Source organism: Micromys minutus (assembly GCF_963924665.1).
Source record: "Micromys minutus genome assembly, chromosome: X".
Classification (NCBI taxonomy): domain Eukaryota; kingdom Metazoa; phylum Chordata; class Mammalia; order Rodentia; family Muridae; genus Micromys; species Micromys minutus.
Genome location: NC_137970.1, coordinates 32,193,286 through 32,214,447, shown reverse-complemented (window position 1 = coordinate 32,214,447; position 21,162 = coordinate 32,193,286). Strand labels below are relative to the sequence as shown.

The 21,162-nt window shown below is 37.9% G+C and overlaps 1 protein-coding gene across 1 annotated transcript in view; it reads right to left on the bottom strand.

Annotated features, from left to right (window-relative positions):
* The window catches only part of PHEX (phosphate regulating endopeptidase X-linked), a gene marked incomplete at both ends in the record, with an annotated part of 233,764 nt that overhangs the window by 147,995 nt on the left and 64,607 nt on the right, over positions 1-21,162 (bottom strand). Inside the window, 2 exons of the mRNA XM_080909936.1 lie at positions 8,333-8,461; positions 10,850-10,943. Of these exons, the coding sequence (XP_080766062.1) occupies positions 8,333-8,461; positions 10,850-10,943 (223 nt within the window). The remainder of the gene's footprint in view (positions 1-8,332; positions 8,462-10,849; positions 10,944-21,162) is intronic.

The following is a 21,162-nucleotide window of genomic DNA, read 5'->3' as shown; positions in this document are numbered from 1 at the left end:
AGAAAGCAGGCTGAGCAAGCCAGGGGAAGCAAGCCAGTAAGTAACATCCCTCCATGGCCTCTGCATCAGCTCCTGCTTCCTGATCTTCTTGAGTTCCAGTCCTGACTTCCTTTGGTGATGAACAGTGATATGGAAGTGTAAGCTGAATAAACCCTTTCCTCCCCAACTTGCTTCTTTGTCAAGATGTTTTGTGCAGGAATAGAAACCCTGTCTAAGACACCAATGCAGCAAGGTTAATATTCTAAAACCAAATAATTTCAATTTTCCCTACTTCAGACAAGTCTTTAACAGAGCTTCTCTAAAAACTGACCCTGTTGCTAACTGGCATGATTCACTAGATGGACTAAACAAGGAAATTTGGTTGTCTGAGAATTTATTCTGTGCATAATCTGTGTTCAAGAGAACATTTTTTTCTGGCTAAAGATTCTCCTGACAGCATCTCTCATGAGCATTGCATATGTAGGGAACAAAGAACCACTAAGTATAAGGGCAGTGCTTTAATGCATGACACTGACTTTCAGATGACTTCTGACATCAACATTAGAGTAACATCTCAATTACTCAACCACTGAGAGAAATGGTGAACAAGGGAATTGAAGAACATAAAGAATATTAATGGGAGCACATCAATTCAATTATCTTGACTCGCTGATGAGGTGAGCTCCTAGTATATGGAGGTTTCAAGTTCAAACTTACCACTACAATTGGACCCATGTGAGTATTTAAGTGTTCAACATCAGCTGAAGCAGTATGAGGTAGGAGGAGAATTTCATTCTTAGGATAAGAATTATACCCAAATTGCTCACATAGAGAGCAGCTCAGACAAATGGAAGACACTGTAGTCATCTGTAGGTCATCTATGGCTTTATTAGTTGGAGGGGTAGAGCAGAAACTTCTAGAGTACAAGAAGAACTGAACTGTTCTAAGCAATAAATAAAATTTGTATTATGCACCTAATAGTCTAAATGTGAAGTATAATGAAAGATTTCCCTACTTTAATTAGATTAAATTTGTGTGTATAGAAGATTTTTGGTACCTAATGAATCAATTTAGCTTTTATCTAAGAGCTGGCAATGATTCTCCCTTTGACCAAACTTTATTCGGTCTCCTATGAACCCCCTTTCCAGTTAAATCTTGACACTGCCCTCCTCCCTGGCCTCTACCCCCATCCTGTGCTTGCCAGACCTGCCTTGCCAACTCTCAGCAAACGTTCTGCTCAATAGAATTAAAAGGAATGTTCAGTTTTCAAAGTCTCATTTCTCCCAGTATCAGATCAAAGCCTTCATTTCCTATGTTTAATATCTGATTACGTTGGCCTACCTGTGTCGAGGATAAGTTTAGGTAAGATATTCCTTCTCTCCATGTTTCCTCTAGGGACTTTGCCATCCAATGGCTCTCATTCTGCTTACTGGCTATAAACCTCTTGGTTTCTTTGCTAACAAGCATGGTTGAATGTAAGCTCTTTTTTTTTCTATTGCAAGAGAGGTGATACCTATTGCAGTAGTCCTAAACAGTGTCTGTTGTTGTTGTGGAGCAGCACAGATTAATTTAGCAGTTAAGAATGCTTAATGCTCTTTTTTTTAAAAAAAACACAACTTTATTTTACAAAGCAAAGATAAATGTACAGATTTTAAACATTTTTTGCTTAAAATTATACATTTTTGTCAGTACTTTTTTTCAGATTTTAACATAATTTTTACATAAAACTATATGAATATATTTTTAGTCAGTACTTGATTTTTTTTCAAGGTTTGATTTTATGCCTTGAAAACTTAATAGTTACAATGAGCTAAAGTACATGTAAAACAAAATGCAACATGGAAATAGTCAAAGTTTTCTTGTTTTGTAAATATTTTTTTTGTTTTGTTTTGTTTTCTTTATTTCTTGGACTTCATACATTCTGTGAGTTGTTTCTGGGGGAGTGCAAGCCTCTGGGGTTAGCATCCCACTATCAGTGACTGCATATTATGTCTGTTCTTTTGTGACTGGGTTATCTCACTCAGGATGATCTTCTCTAGATGCAGCCATTTTCTTAAGAATTTGGTCAAGTCATTGTTTCTGGTGGCTGAGTAGTAAAGAATGCTTAATGCTCTTGTGGAAGACCCAGCTCTGGTTCCTAGCACACACATAGTGACTCATTACTGCCTGAAACTCCAATCCCAGGGGAACTAATACTGTCTCTTCTACCCCAGACAGGTTTCTATACACATGTGATACACAGATTCAAACAGGTTCACACACATACAAATAAATAAAAGCACATTTTTAAAAAGAAGATTAAAGAAGGCCTTACTAGTCTACAAAGCAACAAAAACTGTTGTGGTGGTCATTGTTACTGTTTTCCTTTAATGGGATCTATTTATGATTAAAAAAACAGAAAATGTGAGCAAACAGCAAAAAAACCACCTCCTGGTTGAACAGAGATACAGGGGTAAAATTAGGGTGTTTGCATATGTAGTGTGTATAATGAAATAAAAGGAGATATGAAGAAAGCATAAAAACAGAAACAAACATTCAGCTTAGCCAAAATGTTCAGAAGGAAATTCTAACTTTACTGAAATTTCTAGAAACTAGAAAATTTTCTAGGGAAAAAAAAAGTCTTTTAAAAATTGAGCACAATAAACATATTGCTCTTTAATATGTATGTCTACATTTATACTTAGTAACTATGGAATGCAAGTAACAATTTTTTTTAAAGCTTGAAAAGTACAGTTTCGGTTCACTACTCCAAATATTAGAGAACACTCCTTAGACTTGTATATGCAGAAAACACTATAAATTGAGCTTGGTATGCAGACTGAACCAAAGACATGCCTACAGTGTTGTTTTACATCAAAGCTCTGATGGTCCTCTTGTTTCTTATTGTTTGCCTCTTTCTTTGGAGAAACATATGAACACAAAAATGGAATTCAACTAGTTGGACTTCAATTAAGGTTCACTGCCTTTTTCTTTGAAATGTTGAAATGCTAGAAACAAAACATTTTCTGTTTTCTGCTGCTAAAAAAAAAAATTCTAAGAAATGGGAAACGGGTGCCTTTTGCTTTTCTATCTCATTGTTAGAGCATGCTTCTAACAAGTTTGAATTAATTGAATTAAATTGAATTTTAAAAGTCACTGTGAAGTCACTGATGCTGAAGCAGGTATCTTTCAGAGAGAAGCTGGGGAATACATCCTAGTCTACATTTTATGTGGCCCTCAAATGTCTATGCGCCAAATGCTTGCCCTCAAGATGGTGCTATCCAAACATGGTAGAGCCTTTGTATAGGACCTAGGAGAAGATACTTAAATCACTGCACCTTCTCCTCTTCCTACCTCTTGTCTATAAGGTAAGGGCTGTGTTATACAACCTGCATCTTCAGTGAAAGGCTGTATTGTCACAGGTCAAAAAGCAATAGGGTCACCTGATTGCAGACTGGAAGCACCACAACTGGGGATTCTTTTTATGTGACATTTGTTTTATGTAAGCTAATTATTTCAAAAGTTAATTATAGTTAACAGAAAACTAATTCACAATGGAACATGGGCTTATACCAGATTAACTGGATTTAGGCCTAACCTAGGCAATTTTCATGCTTTGGGTGGAATTTATGTATACTCTCCAAGCCTCAGCTTTGTCAATCTGGAAAGTGAAAACACTAATAGCAATCACAAAATCAATAATAAATGGCTCCACATCTGGAGTGTGCTTAGAAGAGTAATGGATATACAGTTAAACCCCAAGTTAATCACCATAACCACCATCGCTAGGTTTAATTATATCATGACTATTGCACTAAACCTCATGACAATCATTTTTATTCCTTACTTTCCTGAGAATCTTCATCTGACCCTCTATGAACATTAATCTAAGACATGTCCCTGTGCATTTAAGGTAGCAGTTAAGGGCTGGGGAGATGGCTAAGTCATAAAAGTACCTAGTATGCAAGTATGAGGACCTGAGTTCACATTCCCAAAATCCATGCAAGAAGCTAGAAGTGTCTGTTCGTGTTTAAAATTCTGGCATTTGGGTAGGTGTGGTTTGCTAGCCAGGGAGTTTTACCAAATCAGTGAGGCTCTAGTACACTAAGGGACCCTTTCTCAGAAAAGTAAAAGAGTACTAAAACGGAAAATACCTAATGTCCACCTCTCCCTCTGCTTGCACGTGAAAACAACAATCCTTTACATTGGATTAGGGTACTAAAATCAAATTATTTTCACCTGCTTCTGCTATGCTAAACTTTTATTGAACTCTGGTCTTAAGGCTTATACAAGGAGAACTTTACCACTGAGTCATCTTACCAGCCTATTACTTTTTAAAAAAATATAATCCCTAGGAAATTTAAATGTATACACAGGGCTAATATCCTAGCTCTGTTGTATAGTGTTACATCAGATCTCAAAGACATCAAAAGAGACCTCCCATCTCCTTTTGCTCACACCAGTGGCCAGTCTCTTAGGTACCATACAAGCAAGACTTGCAGCTAACATCTCTGTCCGATTCTCTGAATGGCAGAGGATTCATAAGTAGCTCTGTGTTGAAAGATTCTTTTTCTATATCCTGTTTGTCTCACTGCTAATTAAATTGGCTAAAATCCAATGATTCTGTGAGTGAAGGAATAAGGGTTGAGGTCAGTGTGCCTGCATTTACATGGGTATACTTGCACTTAGAAAATCATAAAGAAACAGTAGTGTGTAATCACACACACACACACACACACACACACACACTCACACACACGAAAAAGAAGACAGTGCTAGTGGATTTGTAGGTTGGAAAAGGCAGAGAGGTATGGCAGCAGAAGGGGACAGGAAGAAGTCACATTTCCTCTAGAAAGGAAACCTTGAAATGAGTCATTTGCTCCCTCACAGCCACAACAGATAACAGGAATGTCAGGGACTATCAACCAGCGGCCATTAGGCCAACCCTGCTGTGGAGGGAACTCTTGAAACATTAAAGAACAGTATCTGATATTAAAAAAAAAAAAATACTATTCAATAATTTAGGGAGAGGCAGGATACAAGTCCAGAGGCCCTTGCCCAGGATTTGACACAATCTCAATCATTTAGATTTTCAGAGACTGAAAACTGAAGGATTACTCACACTGTTACAGTCTAAGTAAACAAAAAGTATTGCTGTCTGAGACAACTGGCCTGACCTGACCTGACCTGACCTGACCTGCTCCAGTGACTCACCACCGGGACGTCTGTTCCAGGTGATAATTATTTTCTAGTGGGTAAAGTGAGGGACTGGCTGCTCAAAGTGTGGTACCTGGAACAGCAGCAGGATAAAATGGGAATTTGCTAGAAATTAGGGCCCCAGACTGGACCAAGTTAAAGGGAACCTTTGTTAAAATGCAGTGGGTTTGCCATCTAGCAATGGATTCTGCATTGTAACAAGGCCATACGATTTGTCCACGAAAGAAGTTTTCAGTAGCACCTGAGGTTTTTAACCTCCTGATCATAGTCATTTGTTTAACAGCCTCCTCCTGGTAAATAAGCTATCACAGTCTCTCAGTCTTAGAAAGTCTTAGTGCATCAGTGTTCACAGGTGGCTCTTGGGTGGGATCCCTACAATGAGGCTAAAAAAGCAAGATTTGTTTTCTCTTACAAGTTTCGAACTTGACTATCACCTGAGACAAACAATTTTGTCATGGGGGGGTAATTTAATGTAAAAGGGGATATCTGTACAGTTAATATACTACCCTCATGTATATCAAAATAAATGGAGAAAGCACCGAAATCAACTTATTTTAGAGTGTCATATCGTGAGCCTTGAAAAGAGAACATGTGCACCAAAACTGAGAAAAAATTAATTTCTTACTTTTCAGATTCGTTAAATATGTATGCCAAACCTCTCCCAGTATATAGACTTTTTTATCTATTCATTGTATTTATAACCTCTCAAGATTCCAGTGATATCCCTGTGATTACTTAATAAGGTTTCTGTGTATTTACTCTGGCCAAAAAGCAAGCAAATGCATTCAAGAATACTGAGCATTTTAAAACAAAGCACTCATTTTTCAGTGATCCTATTTGGAATAGGCCTGTTTATTTAAAAAATATATTCTCAAACCTGATAGAAATTCTCCAAAGATAGTAAATAACAAATTAACAAAAGAGGTTGTATTTAGATTAGTGGTATTTAAATATAGACTCCAGTATAGGATATATAACACCCACCAATTGATATTATTATCACTATATAACACCAAACATGTGAACCACTATGACTGAGTAGACTCGGTGTCTTTACCCTCAAACTCAAGGGTTATAAACGACCTGCTTCCTATTATTTCTACATCTGATTGATAAAGCAGTACTCTATCAGTGGATCACACAGGGATATTTTGCTTACTGGCATTTGTAGAATGTAGTTTATACAGAGAAAATTCACATAAAAGTAGTTAATACAAACATATAACTCAAAAGTACACTCCCAATAGCAAAAGTAGCAAAACTAATGACCTAACAAAATATGAACAGAAGACCTGACTAGATATTTTCCAAAGACATACAAATAGCCAAGAGACACATAAAAATGCATTGCAAGTCACTAGGCAGGAAAATAAAAATCCAAACCATAGTGAAATCATATTTCATGGCTGTTAAGGTAACTACTATGAAAGTCAGAAGAGGAAAGTGCATGAAAAAAAAAAAACAAAGAAACCTTGTACACTGCTACTTGAACTATGGATTGGCACTGTCATCGAGGTTAAACAGTTTAAAAGATTCTCCAAAAATTCAAAACAAGACTATCCTAATAACCTAGCCATCCTATTACTAGCTACATTGCCAAAGGAAATAAATGAATGTCTTAAAGAGGCAGCTCAATCTCATGTTCATCGCAGTAGTTTTCCTAATAACCAAGACATGGAATTACCTAAATGGTCATAACTGAGCAAAGAGGTAGAAAGTATGATGCGTGTCTATGTATTGTTTATTCATGAAACAAGGAACTTTTATCTTTTCCAATAACAAAGATAAATTTGGAGGACATAATGCTAAGTGAAATAAGCCAGACACCGAAGGAAAATAAGCTTTATATTCAAATCCTCCCACAAATTTTTGGAACACCAAGATACAGAGAATATGAACAGAAATTGTCAGTGGCATAGTGTGGGATTAGATGGTGTTGGTCAAATGGCACAGACTTTCATATAAGTTCCAGTGATCTTATGCACAGCATGGTGACTTTAGTTTCTAACAATATACATTGTGTTGTATGCTTCAAATTTGTGAGAGTACATATTAAGTGTCCACATGTTATATATCAATTTCCTTTCATTAAGATGCAAGAAGTTCTTTAAAAAAAATAAGTGGGACTTGTTGAGACTGGAAATTTTAAATAGATGCTCCTTAGGACTCTAAACAACTCAGAAGCCTGGAGAAGTTTTTCAAACTGACGAGGTACACGAGTCCCCTCCCTAAGCTTCCACAGGAAAGACTGCTAAGGAGACAAGAGCCCAGACAAGCTACTTGAAAGGGTAAAAACAACCAAGCTGTATGGAAGAAAACAGACCAGCTTGCTGACACAAAGATGCTCTAACCTGTTGAGCTGCAGGTATTGCATGCTGGCACTCCAGGGTCTTTGTGAGCAGTCACCCATGCTGGACTGAGCTTTCAGCCATCCCTGATCCTCTCTCCCATAACCATATAGGTAACCCCAGTGAAACTCAGTGGTTCATTAAGCTGGACTTTGGTGGGGTCATTGCTTTTGTCAGTTCCCTAGCTAGAGTGAGTAGATGCTTGTTCCTGGCTCCCCAGAAATAGTGTCACACAATACCATCCCACAGACAAACACAGAACAGTCAATGTGGTGATGAATGTGTTGATTTTGTTGTGGTAATCTCTTTACAGTGTATGTCAAATCATTACATTGAATATATACAATTTTATATGTCAAATAAACCTCAGTAATGCCGAAAGATATATATATATATATATATATAATTTTTCTCTCCCTTAAAGCAGTTGAGAAACAGATGGAGAAAAACATGTAACCATAGTGACAAATATCTTTAAATTCATGATCCTGAACCGCACCTAGACTAATATTTTAGCTGCCTCTAAGCAGACATACCAAATATCCCCAGTCACCCAGGCCCACTCCTCTGGACAGCTCTTGCATACATTGTCTGTCCTCAAACCCTCGATATATGTTTACCTACCTCACACTTAAAGAGCTTTATTCCTTTTTTCCTGAAAAAAAAAATGCAAAGAAGTGGAAGACAATGCCTTTCGATCTATACACCCTGGAAGGTAGACTGCAGACTGTGGCTCATTGTCTGTCGGATCTGCCCAGAAGACCACTATTCTGGGTGTTTGCCTTTATCATCCAGAAGGTTCCACTTACCATTTCCTTCTTATCTTCCTGGAAGTGAACATTCACAAACATTTTTCCCACAACATAAGGGAGGGCACTCTCAATAAAGTTAACACATTTGTCCCACTGAGGCAGCAGAGTTGTGGTCCCCTGGATTACCTGTGGGAAAGAATCAATTACAATATAAGCTTTGGATAAAATTTATTGCTGGGGGAAAATAAGTCAAACCATCTACAAAAATACTTCCTACCCCCTTGAAGATAGATGCCAGAGAGGAAAAGCCAAGTTGAAATCAGATGGAGAAAATGAAACTCTGCTCATCCCTAGTTTCTAGCTACAATTAAGTGAAAATATTTGATTGTAGAAAAACAATGCATAAGACATAAGCAGATGCTCTTCAAGGATCTAGACAGGACTTAGTACCTATTGAGGACTGCAGCTCTACCAGGAAAATTTTGGAATTGTGGGCAATCATAGTTCTTGTTTGCAGACTAGCAGACCATGTCTCACCATGAGCAGCGTGAGGAGCCCATTTATAGTGTCATAGTAGAGTAAAATACAGATGTAAAGACTTTTCCCATCTGTCCTGTTATGCCATTATAAGAAAACATTTACAAACAAGTAAGGGACTTCCAAAGCAGGATTTGAAAGTGCCAAGGTTTACTCTTGGGATGAAAGCAGAAATAAATGTCATGTAAGTTTTCTCTGGAGACTGGAAGTGTACCAGCAGACAGTGAGGGAGAGAGACCCTGAGAACGGTGGCCTGGAATACCCCATGCACAATTTTAGAGTCAGGTTGTTGGAGTGGGGCAAAGGGAATTAAAGCTTAAATTCATTTCTCCTTCCTTTCCTTTCTGGGAACACAACCCTTCTCAGAGGTAAGGGATGGAGTTATTTTTAAAACCTCCAGAGAGAGAGAGATCCTACAACCTTCTTTGGCAATTCAATATTATATTTAGCACTTCATGCTCAAGAAACATCCCCTTATACCTAACCTCAAATTTTCACACACTACTTCTTACACCTTGCTCTCTCATTTTCTTCACAGTGAGGCTGGAGAGCAGCTGGGTATCATCTTTTATGTGATCCATAGGAGTTAAAAATACACACAGAGTAAAAATATCTACTTGTTTTGTATCTTAACTATTTGGTTTGACCTAAATGTACATAATTGTTTTGTGCATATCTACCCTTTATAAGGTACTGTATATTCCAGTAACTGTCTGTAAAGGGTCAAAAGTTACCTCCAAATAACTGTATCACTCTCCAAGTATACTAGTCCACTGTAAATTTCTGTATTTCCCAGTTTCTCTAATAAGTAATGTGGATGTTAAAGAAAATAAGAGCTTATACAACTTGGCATCCACTTTGATTTAAATAGATATAAAAATAAAGTAATTTTTAAAGCTACAAAATCCTTAAGTCCTCTAAGCCATGGCAGAATTAGTCACCAGCCTTGGGAATGCAGATGAAAGAAACATCTGTCTATGTAAGTTAGGAGACAACAAAGGTGGATGAAAAACAAACATTCAGGGGCTAGGTAACTGGTGGGGGAGGGGAGATTGGATTTAGGCACTTGAAGATACCATGGAGGAAATTCAAATGGGTCTAGCAGAATTAGAATAGAATCAAGATTAAATATCTAAGTAAAGTTAAACTTGTAACTCTAACACCAAATTAAAAAAAGAAACTGTAAAATTCTCTCTATATGTAATTAGAGCATGGAAAAATTTTGAAAACCAGTCATAGTAAAATAGATCATCAGATTGCATCCTTCCAGTCTATTTGAAATTGTGTACCCTTTGATGCACATCTCTTTCCCAGCTCTCCCTCCTCCAACTCCTAGTAACCATCTTCCTATTTGCTGTTTTTTTTTTTTTTTTTTTTGGATAAACTATTTCATTTTCCATACATATATGGTATTATGCAATGTTTACCATACTGCATAAAGTAATCATAGTTAATGATAATTGTGTGCTTCAATTTTGATAAAATAGGCCTTTAATGTTCTCAACACAAAAGTGATATGATGCTGGAATGATGTATATGTTCATTATTGTGACTGAATTTTTCTAGATTGCACTCCTAGATCAAAGCATCACATAAAACCTCACAAATACACATAATTATCTCAAGTGTTTGCCAGTGAAAAAAGGTAAAGGAATTAAAATAAATTTGAACTACTTTGAAAGGGGTGTATCATTAAAAAACATCAAAATGATAATTTCAGTTAAAAGCACTGAAAAGGGTTGAAATAGGTTGTTAAGGAGAAACATTTGAACAAGATTGGATGGCCCAATGCATCACTTTAAATATTATTAATTATAAAGCCACAATGTAGAACTTGGGACAATTTTAAGGAAAACTAGGTATACCTGAATAAAATTAACTAATGCAAAAAAAGTTTAAAATAGAGTTTAAGTTGCAAGCTCCCTATATCCCATCCATAAAGGTTTTTTTTTTTCTTACTGGAGTAGTTGACATTAGAACTACCCCCAGCACATAAAGTTGGCCACTGATGAAACATTTCAATAGTCAGCCACTTACCCTTGAGAATTCCAGCCATCTATACTGAAAGCGCCTGCTGAGGTTTGGAATTCTGGAATAAACCATTCTCCACACCAAATAGTTGGCAATGGTCCTTATAAAAGAAATGAACATTTATTTTATTTTAGGTCATACCTAATTTCCTGAAAAACAACTTTGAAAAAATGTTGATAAGGCTAGTACAAGGTCAAGGTCAATGAACACCAGCAAAATCAGCCTAAAGTTTCCAGCTCCTTCCCTGAGCCTCCTGTGTCTGGAAATGGGAATACCTTCAAATTAGTAATGACTTTTCCTAATTTATGTATATTATTAGCCTTCAGAAACCAAAACCAAAATATTTATTAGTAGCAATAATCTAAATTTTTACTTTGTTTTTATAACCTCTCTGAGCCCAAGAAAGTCACCTATGTCTTCTTGATTACCTTTCCTTATAAAGCAATGAGGCTATTCCTTACTTCACAAGGTGATTGTGAGGTTAAAATAACAAAATAATTAACAGAGTGAACTCCTAGCTCTCTGCTGACCTCTTAGCATATGAAGAATCTTACATGGTTCTGTAATGCTCAGATACATATTTTCAAAACTTGGTTCTAAGTGTTGCCTCTTTTTCTATAAGGAAAAGAATCCCTGACCTGGGAAAGATGTATGATCTGAGTTCATTTCTAACTCATCCATGATGATGGAGTTTTAATGACCCATCCCCTCTTAGCTGTGCCATTGCCATAGTGATTAATGAGACACATTCCTAAGCTGGTCCATGGGTCATACAGAAATATGAGTAGCAGTGTGATATGGTGATACTACCAAACCTACCAAAAACAATTCACATGCTCATTTGCATGATATTCTGCCACCGTAGATATTCTCCAATGAGCAAAATATTTTTGCATATGCATAATTATAGAGATGTTTGTTTTAATTTATATAGACATTCGGATTAGCATATCAGGAACATTTCTGGGACAGGGTTTTGCTATGTAGTCCAGGCTGACCTTGAGTTCATGATCCTTATGCCTCTATCTCATAAGTGTGCTGGCATTACAAGCATGTGCCATCATGCTTGGAGGTTTGGATATTTTTATTTTCTACGCATAAGTGTTTTGTGTGCCTATGTACACCACATATGTGCAGTGTCTGCAGAAGCCAGGAAAGTGTTACAATCCTCCATAACTGGAGACTTACTGATGATTGTGAGTTACCATGTGGGTGCTGATAACAGAACCCAGGTCCTCTGCGAGGACAGCATGTGCTCTTAATCACTGAGTTATCTCTCTAGCCCTTCAAAGAACTAATTTTAATAAATATAGAAATACAAATTTTAAATATAAAGTGTTTGAGGTCATAAATTAATCTTGACATTAAATTAATGACATATGTACTTTAAGTCATATTATTCACATAAAATTATGTTAGTATTACTGCATATGTAAATGTGTGTTTCATATAGTCTTCTTGAATATTTCAGAAAGTTTTAGCATACCCTTGTCAGATATGGTTCAGTCACCACTGTTTTTCCCTTCTGGTAAACTAGTGCAGGAAAAGTGACACTTTTGCCATTTTGTTGTTATTCATTTGTTTTTACATTGCTGATATTTTAATTGCTGTTTCTCTGAAGGAAGGATTAGGAGGGAAAGGAGAAGATAGAGGTAGAGAATATGGGAAGAGACGACGAGAATAGGTGGGCCTTTCAAAGACAATGTTGTAACCTAGTACAAGGGAAATTTCTGATAACCTATGAGGGTGGCGCTAGTGAGGTCCCTGAACAATGGAAGATATGGAGCCTGAACCAGCCATCTTTCGTACCCAGGCTAGGCTCCCAGTGGTGGGTCTTGGACACCAACCAAGCCACAAAACCTTCAACCTATCTACCCACAACTTTTCCTGCCTGCAAGAGGCTCTGGGGCAATAGTAGCTCAAAGCCTGTGGGTGTGTCCAACCAATGACTGGTCTAACTTGAGCTCCAAGCCACAAGAGGGACTGTATGCCCAGCACTGCCTAGATGGCCAGGAACAAGAAGCTGGATGGCTTAGAGGCCTAAACCATAACACAACTGACCAAATTTTTGAAAAGTTAAAGAAATGATTCTTTTTTAAAATAAATTGAACAACTTTATTTTAAAAACAAAGATAAATGTACAGAATTTAAGCATTTTTCATAAAAATATATGAATATATTTTTGTCAGTACTTGGTTTTTTTTTAAAGGTTTGATAGTATGCATTAAAATCTTACTAGTTACAATGAGCATAAAGTACATGTAAAACAAGTTGTAACCTGGAATTAGTCAAAGTTTTCTTAGTGTGTAAAGATTAAGCATAATGGTTTTTCATTATTTTTTTCTGGCTTTTGTTTTTTTCTTGAACTTCATATAGTCTGTGAGTTGTTTCTGGGGTATTCAGAGCTTTCTGGGGTTAGTATCCAATTATCAGTGACTGCACATTATGTCTGCTATTTTGTGACTGGGTTACCTCACTCAGGATGATATTCTCTAGATGCATCCATTTTCTTAGGAATTTCATAAAGTCATTGTTTCTGATAGCTAAATAGTACTCCATTGTGTAAATATACCACAATTTTTGTATACATTCATCTACTGAAGGACATCTGGGTTCTTTCCAGCTTCTGGCTATTATAAATAGGGCTGCTATGAATATTGTGGTGCATGTGTCTTTGTTGTATGTTGGAGTTTCTCTGGGATATATGCCCAGAGGTGCAATAACTGGGTCTTCAGGTAGTACTATGCCCAATTTTCTGAGGAACTGCCAGACTGATTTCCAGAGTGGCTGTACAACCCCACCAACAGTGGAAAAGTGTTCCTCTTTCTCCGCATCCTCGCCAGCATCTGCTGTCATCTGAGTTTTGGATCTTGGCCAATCTGACTGGTGTGAGGAGGAATCTCAGGGTTGTTTTGATTTGCATTTCCCTGATGACTAATGATGTTGAGGACTTCCTTAGATGCTTCTCAGCTATTCAATATTCATCAATTGAGAATGTTTTGTTAAGCTCTGTACCCCATTTTTTAATAGGGTTGTTTGATCCTCTGGTGTCTAACTTCTTGAGTTCTTTGTATACCTTGGATATTAGGCCTCTATCAGATGTGGGGTTGGTAACAATCTTTTCCCAATCTGTTGGCTGCCGTTTTGTTTTCTTGACAGTGTCCTTAGCCTTACAGAAACTTTGCAATCTTATTAACTCCCATATGTGGATATTTGACTTTAGAGCACGAGCCATTGGTGTTCTGTTCAGGAAATTTTCTCCTGTGCCTATGTGTTCTAAGGTTTTCCCTACTTTCTCTTCGAATAATTTCAGTGTACCTGGTTTAATGTGGAGATCTTTGATCCACTTGCAGTTGAACTTTGTACAAGGAGATAAGAAAGGGTCTATTTTCATAAAGAAATGATTCTTAATGATATTCTGCTATACTCACAGATTGGTGCCCAGCCGAACTTCCATCAGAGAAGTTTCCTCCAATATTTGATAGAAACAAATGCAGACACCCACAGTCAAACATGCTCAACTAACCCAGCAAAAGCCGGGAAGGGAAGGACTGTAGGAAACAGAAGGGTCAAGGACACCAAGAGAACACGACCCAGAGAATCAACTAGGCTGAACTCATTAGGTCTCACAGAGACTGAACCACCACTCACAGATACTTCAAGGATCTGTGCAAGGCTCTCTGCATGCATGCTGTGTTTGCTTGCATAGCTTGGAGTTTTTGATAGATTCCTAACAGTGAGAGAGAGGCATCCTGCTCATGGGACCCTTTTCCTCCTACTAGGTTGCCTTATCCAGCCTTGATATAAGGGGTTTATAACTAGTCTTATTGCATCTTGTTATGTCTTTTTCAGTTGATATCACTGGGAGGCCTATTTATGGGTTTTTTTGTTGTTGTTGTTGTTGTTGTTTTTTCTTCTGAAGGGAAGCAGAGAAACAGGGAAGGTAGGGATGATATTGGGAGGGTGGTAGGAAGGAGAGACTGCAGTTGGGATGTATCATATGAGATAAGAAAAAAAGTTAACACAACAAAAACAAAACAGAAATAAAAAAGCAAGATTTTAAGCCATTTTCTGTTGCAACAATTAAATCAAGTAATAAAAGTCGTGTATCTACAAATATAGCATTGCAATATTGTTTTCGATGTACTGAATGAAAACAAACTAGTGATAGCAAACACTGTGTCCCCAAAACAATGGGACTGTGGTCATCAATATAGTAGAACTTTATTAATCTTAATTATTTTTATATGTAAAATGAAAATATAGACAGTGTAAAATTTTCATCCTGAACCTAAGAGACCCTGCTGGGGTAAGCAAATGGCTTCTCAAAATCCATCCAAATACATTAAGCCATATTGTTTCAGTCACTAAAAGAGACATACCATTTTAGGCCTTTCCTTCTTGCCTATATATTCCTATTCTTCAATAAGCCAAGAAATTCCCACCAAGCATTCATTGTTGACCCAGTGTGCCAGGTACCATGAGGAAGGTGCCAAGGTAACTCAGCATCTACAGTTGGTATGATAGTTAAAACTGTCAACTTGACAGAATATAGATTCGCTTAAAATCACTAGAATCACAAGCCTATGAGAGATTATCTAGATCAAGTTAACAGAGGTTGGAAGACCCACCCTTAATGTGGGCAGCACCATTCCACAGGTGGGAGGGCCAGACTGAATAAAAAGGTTATCCGAACATAAGCCTTCTCTCCGACTCATTGCTGTAGATGCAATATGACCAACTGCCTCAACTTCTAAGCTGTCATGACTTCTCTGCTAGGATAGCCTGACGACCCACAAATTATGAGACAAAATAAACTCTGCTTTCCTGCTTTTATCAACTATTTGTTTCTGCCAATGTGAAATGGAACTGATACAGTGGAGAATGAAACATTTCAGCTTATTGGTACATTTTTCTTTTTTAACATTGTATTTATTTATTAGGAACATAGTGTTCTGCCCGCATAGATGCCTGTATGCCAGAAGTGGGTACCAGAAACCATTATAAGTAGTTGTGAGCCACCATGTGGTTGCTGGGAATTGAACTCAGGACCTCTAAAAGTGCTATCAACCTCTGAGACATCTCTCCAGCCCCAATTTTTTTTAATTGAACAGACATACTCTGTATTAAGTAAGAAACCCTTGCTTCATGGACTTGACATATTCTGAGCACCCAGGTATGTAACAATAGTTCTAGGTGCTATAGAGGTGAAGAGTTAAGAAAAAGTATTGACTCTAGGATACTATGATAGTTTGCATATGCTTGGACCAGGGAGTGGAATTATTAGAAGGTGTGACCTTGTTGTAGAAAGTGTGTCACTGTGGGGCTAGGCTTGCAGACCCTCCTCCTAGGTGCCTGAAGATCTGAAGTCTGTTCCTAGCTTCCTTCTGATGAAAATTTAGAACTCTCAGCTCCTCCTACACCATGCCTAACTGAATGCTGCCATGTTCTTGCCTTGATGATACTATAATAAACCTCTGAACCCATAAGACAGCCCCAATTAACTGTTGTCCTTTATGAGACTTGTCTTGATCATGGAGTCTGTTCACAGCAGTAAAACCCTAAGACAGGTACTAAAGCATTTAGCTAAATACATAGATAAGTGAAGCTTAGAAACATTGACTAAACTCTTCCGAATACAGTCAGTGGGTTCCAAACAAGTAAATTCATCCGAAGAACTTTGATAAGTGTAGATGCAACAGACAAATTAAATCACCAGCTCTGGAATAAGGCCTAACACAAAGTTCTAGGTGAAGAAAAACTTAAATCCAAGCTTGGGGACCACACCTTTAATCCCAGTGTTTAAGAGACAGGTGTGCAGATCTCTTGTCCTGGAACAAGTTTTAGGGCAGCCTAGCTTAGGCAATGAAGGAGTTGGAAAACAGAAACTGGTGATAACGTAATAGAAAAAGGGGGCCATACCATGTTCTAACTCCTGCAAGCAGCAGAACTCGGCAGCTTTGGCCACATGGCTCTCTGGCTTTAGAGTCAAGAACAGAAGGGATTACTGGGACAATTTATCCTGGCCAGCTGGAGCTAAGAAATTAGCAGTTATTAAGAAGAGACCAGCATTGCTGACATTAAATCTTCTGGGAAGTGTTTTCTGAGAGCACAAACGAACTGTATTACAGAGATACCAAAAGTTGTACCTCATGATGCAGCTAGCTGTACTTGGTAATATGTAAGAGTCACCACAGTGGTACAGGTTTTGAATGCATAAAAAACAGTTGAGGCTTGGCACTGTGAGAGGCCATGGAAGGCCATTGGTGAAGGTGCAGCCTCAGTTGCAGTTTATGGGCCAGGACTGAAGGAGTCATACAAAGGATTTGAGGCTTGGCACCATAAAGAGAGCCTATGAGAGACTACTGATGAAACTTAGCTACAACTGAAGACCCCAGCATATTGGAAACAGCAGCAGTAGTTGAGTGTATCACCCTGAACTTAGAGTGCTATAGAGAGCAGAACTGTAGAAGTGACACCAGCCCTTTGGAGGAGCCCAGAAAATTATGTGTGGATCCAAGACACTGAAGCACGAAGCTGTAACATAGAAGTTGCCTTGGAGAACCGAAGATGTTCAAGATGCCAGAACCATGGTCTATCTTCTGAGGAAAGTTGCTAACAGGGAGTGAAGCGAGCCCAGGAGAAAGAAGTTTGTTACCATTAACAAAAATTAAAAAAGGATCTGAAGACTAGTTTGACATCAGACATGGAGATGCAGAGTTTGAAGTTTGCCCAGCTGGTTTCTTGTCTTGCTTTAGGAATTATAGTTAAGTGATTGGATGAATCTCAGAAGAGACTTTGAACTTTGTACTTTTAACATTGTTGAGACTGCTATAGACTGTGGGGACTTTGGAAGTTGAACTAAAAATATTTTTGCATTATGTTATGTTTAGGTATGGCCCCAATAGACACATATGTTTGGACAAGCCTATGGGGGCCAGGGAGTGAAATGTGATGGCTTGTATATGCTCAGCCTAAGGAGTAACATTACTAGAAGGTGTGGCCTTGTTGGAGTAGCTGTTTCACTGTGGGTGTGGGCTATAAATCCCTTACCCTGGCTGCCTAAAAGTGAGTCTCCCACTAGCAGCCTTCAGATAAAGATTTAGAACTCTTAACTCACCCTGCACAATGCCTGTCTTCTACCTTGATGATAATAGACTGAACCTATGAGCTGGTAAGCCAGTCCAATTAAATGTTGTCCTTATAAGAAAAAAAGTACGTTGCAAAATAATGTATGCCCACATCAATGTGTTCTAAAATTGCTTACTTCAAAACACTATGAGGTTTAGCTTAGGAATGATAATATTACCAAAAGAGGAACAGAAATGGCCATAATAACTGAATCCTTACCACCTAATGATTGCACACATCAAAAAGAAAACTAAACAAAACCAAACTCAGACTCAGCAACAAAAAATGAAAATTACCCGTAATATCCTTTTTGTGGTCCAAAAAGCATTTTTTGAAATACAGTAATTTCCCTAAATGAAAAAATAAATAAATAAAGGAAAGAAAAACATCCCAGCAAAGAGCCCACTACTAGGACAGCAATATAAAATTATTCTTCTGTAAAGCCTATAACTAAGAAGATGGGTTATCTTAAAAAGCTTTGGATGCCCACCCATCTACCCCCGTACTTTCAAGTATTAGAAGCTTACATTTATATTATGTCTAAGAGATTAAAAAAAAACTTCTGTGATAATATGATATGGGTAGCTATTATTATCCCTATTTACATATGGTAAAAGCAAAGGTCAAAAGTCAAGAGACTTTCAGGCCACCGGGAAAAGCAGAGATCCAGGGACGCAGGCCTGGTGAAACTGCACTGCGAGTACCCGGGGCACAGAGAGGGCTGGGCCTGGCATACAGAAAGCTCGACCTCCTGATTGCTTCAGGGGAGCAGGAACTCTGCCGTAGGGACTCGGTTTCCACACAGAAGACCCTGGCATGTGGACAAAATACTAAGGCTATTTGCCACCTAAAACAGCAGAGATCCAGGGATACAGGCCAGGTACACAGGAGAGATGGGAACCAGTCACTGACAACAAGACCACGTATAATCACAGACAACAATATGGCAAGAAGAAAGCAAAAGAACTTACCCAATGGAAACCAAGACAACCTGGCAACACCAGAACCCAGCTCTCCCATCACAGCAAACAGCGGAATGCCTAACATTCCAGAAAAAGAAGACTCAGACCTGAAATCATACTTCAAGATGATGATGGAGATTTTTAAAAAAAGAACGGGAGGAAAAGCATAAAGAAATAGAAGCTTTTAAAGAGGAAACAAGAAAAACACTCAAGGAACTAGAGGAAAGCAGAATCAAAGAGATGAAGGAATTGAAGAAGGAATTTAAACTGGAAATGGAAACAATAAAGAAAACACTAAAAGAGACAACCCTGGAGGTAGAAACCTAAAAAAAAAATTCAGGAGTCACAGATGAAAGCATTTCCAACAGACTACAAGAGATGGAAGAGAAAATCTCGGGGGCCAAAGAAAACATTGAAAACATAGACAAAACAGTCACAAAAGATGCAAAACCAGAAAGCTCCTCACACAAAATGTCCAGGAGATCCAGGACACAATGAGAAGACCAAACCTAAGGATAATAGGAATAGAAGAGGGCGAAGAATATCAACTAAGAGGCACAGTAAATACCTTCAACAAAATCATAGAAGAAAATATCCCTACCTTAAGAATGAGATGACCACGAGCATAAAAGAAGCCTACAGAACCCAAATAGAGTAGACCAGAAAAGAAATTCCTCCCAACACATAATAGTCATAACTCCAAGTGCCCAAAGGAAAGAAAGAATACTAAAAGCAGTAAAGGAAAAAGGTCATGTAGCATATAAAGGCAGACCAACCAGAATCACATCTGATTTCTCAACAGAGACTATGAAAGGGAGAAGAGCCTGGACAGACATCATGCAGACCCTAAGAGAACACAAGTGTCAGCTCAAGCTGCTATACCCAGCAAAATTCTCAATCACCATAGATGGACAGACCAAGATATTCCAAGACAAAACCAAATTTACACAATGTCTGACCACAAACCCAGCATTACAACGAGTTATAGATGGAAAACCCAGTACAAGGAAGGAAACTGAATCCTAGTAAAAACAAGAAAACTCCTAAGCAACAAAACCAAAATAAGAAAAACACACAGGCACAATTCTACCTCCAAAAGCAAAAATAGCAGGAAACAGCAACCACTATTCCTTAATAACTGTTAACATAAATGGACTCAATTCCCCAATAAAAAGACATAGGCTATTAGACTGTATACATAAACAGAACCCAGCATTTTGCTGCACTCAGGAAACTCATCTCAGAGACAAAGGTAGATATTATCTCAGAGTAAAAGGTTGAGAAAAAAACTTCCAAGCAAACGGCCCCAAGAAACAATCTGGAGTAGCCATTCTAATATTGAATAAAGTAGTTTTTCAACCAAAAGTTATCAAAAAAGGTAAGGAAGGAAACGTTTTACTCATTACAGGGAAAAATTGTCAGGAAAAACCCTCAATCCTTAATATATATGCTCCAAATACAAGAGCAACCATATTCATAAAAGAAACCCTACTAAAGCTCAAAAAATATATTGCACCCCACACACTAATAATGGAAGACCTTAACACCCCACTCTCATCAATGTACAGATCAAGGAAACAGAACCTGTACAAGGATGCAGTGAAACTAGCAGAGGTTATGAACCAATTGGAATTAATAGACACCTACAGAACATTTCATCCTAAAACAAAAGAATACACCTTCTTCTCAGCACCTCACAGCACCTTCTCCAAACCTCACCATATAATCAGTCACAAAACAGGTCTCAACAGATACAAGAATATTGAAATAATCCCATGAATCATATCAGATCACTATGGTCTATGGCTGGTCTTTAATAACAACAGAGACAACGAAAACCCCATATACCCATGGAAACTAAACAATGTTCTATTAAACAATACCATGGTCAAAGAAGAAATAAAGAAAGACATTAAGGATTTTCTAGAATTCGATGAAAATGAAAACACAACCTACCCAAACCTATGGAATGCAATGAAAGCAGCACTGAGAGGAAGACTCATAGCTCTGAGTGCTTCCAAAAAGAAACTGGAGAGGGCATACATCAGCAACTTGACAGCACAGCTAAAATCCCTAGAACAAAAGGAAGCAGATACACCCAAGAAAAGTAGACGGCAAGAAATAACCAAACTCGGAACAGAAATTTACCAAATAGAAACAAAAAGAACCATTCAAAGAATCAACAAAACCAAGAGCTGGTTCTTTGAGAAAATTAATAAGATTGAT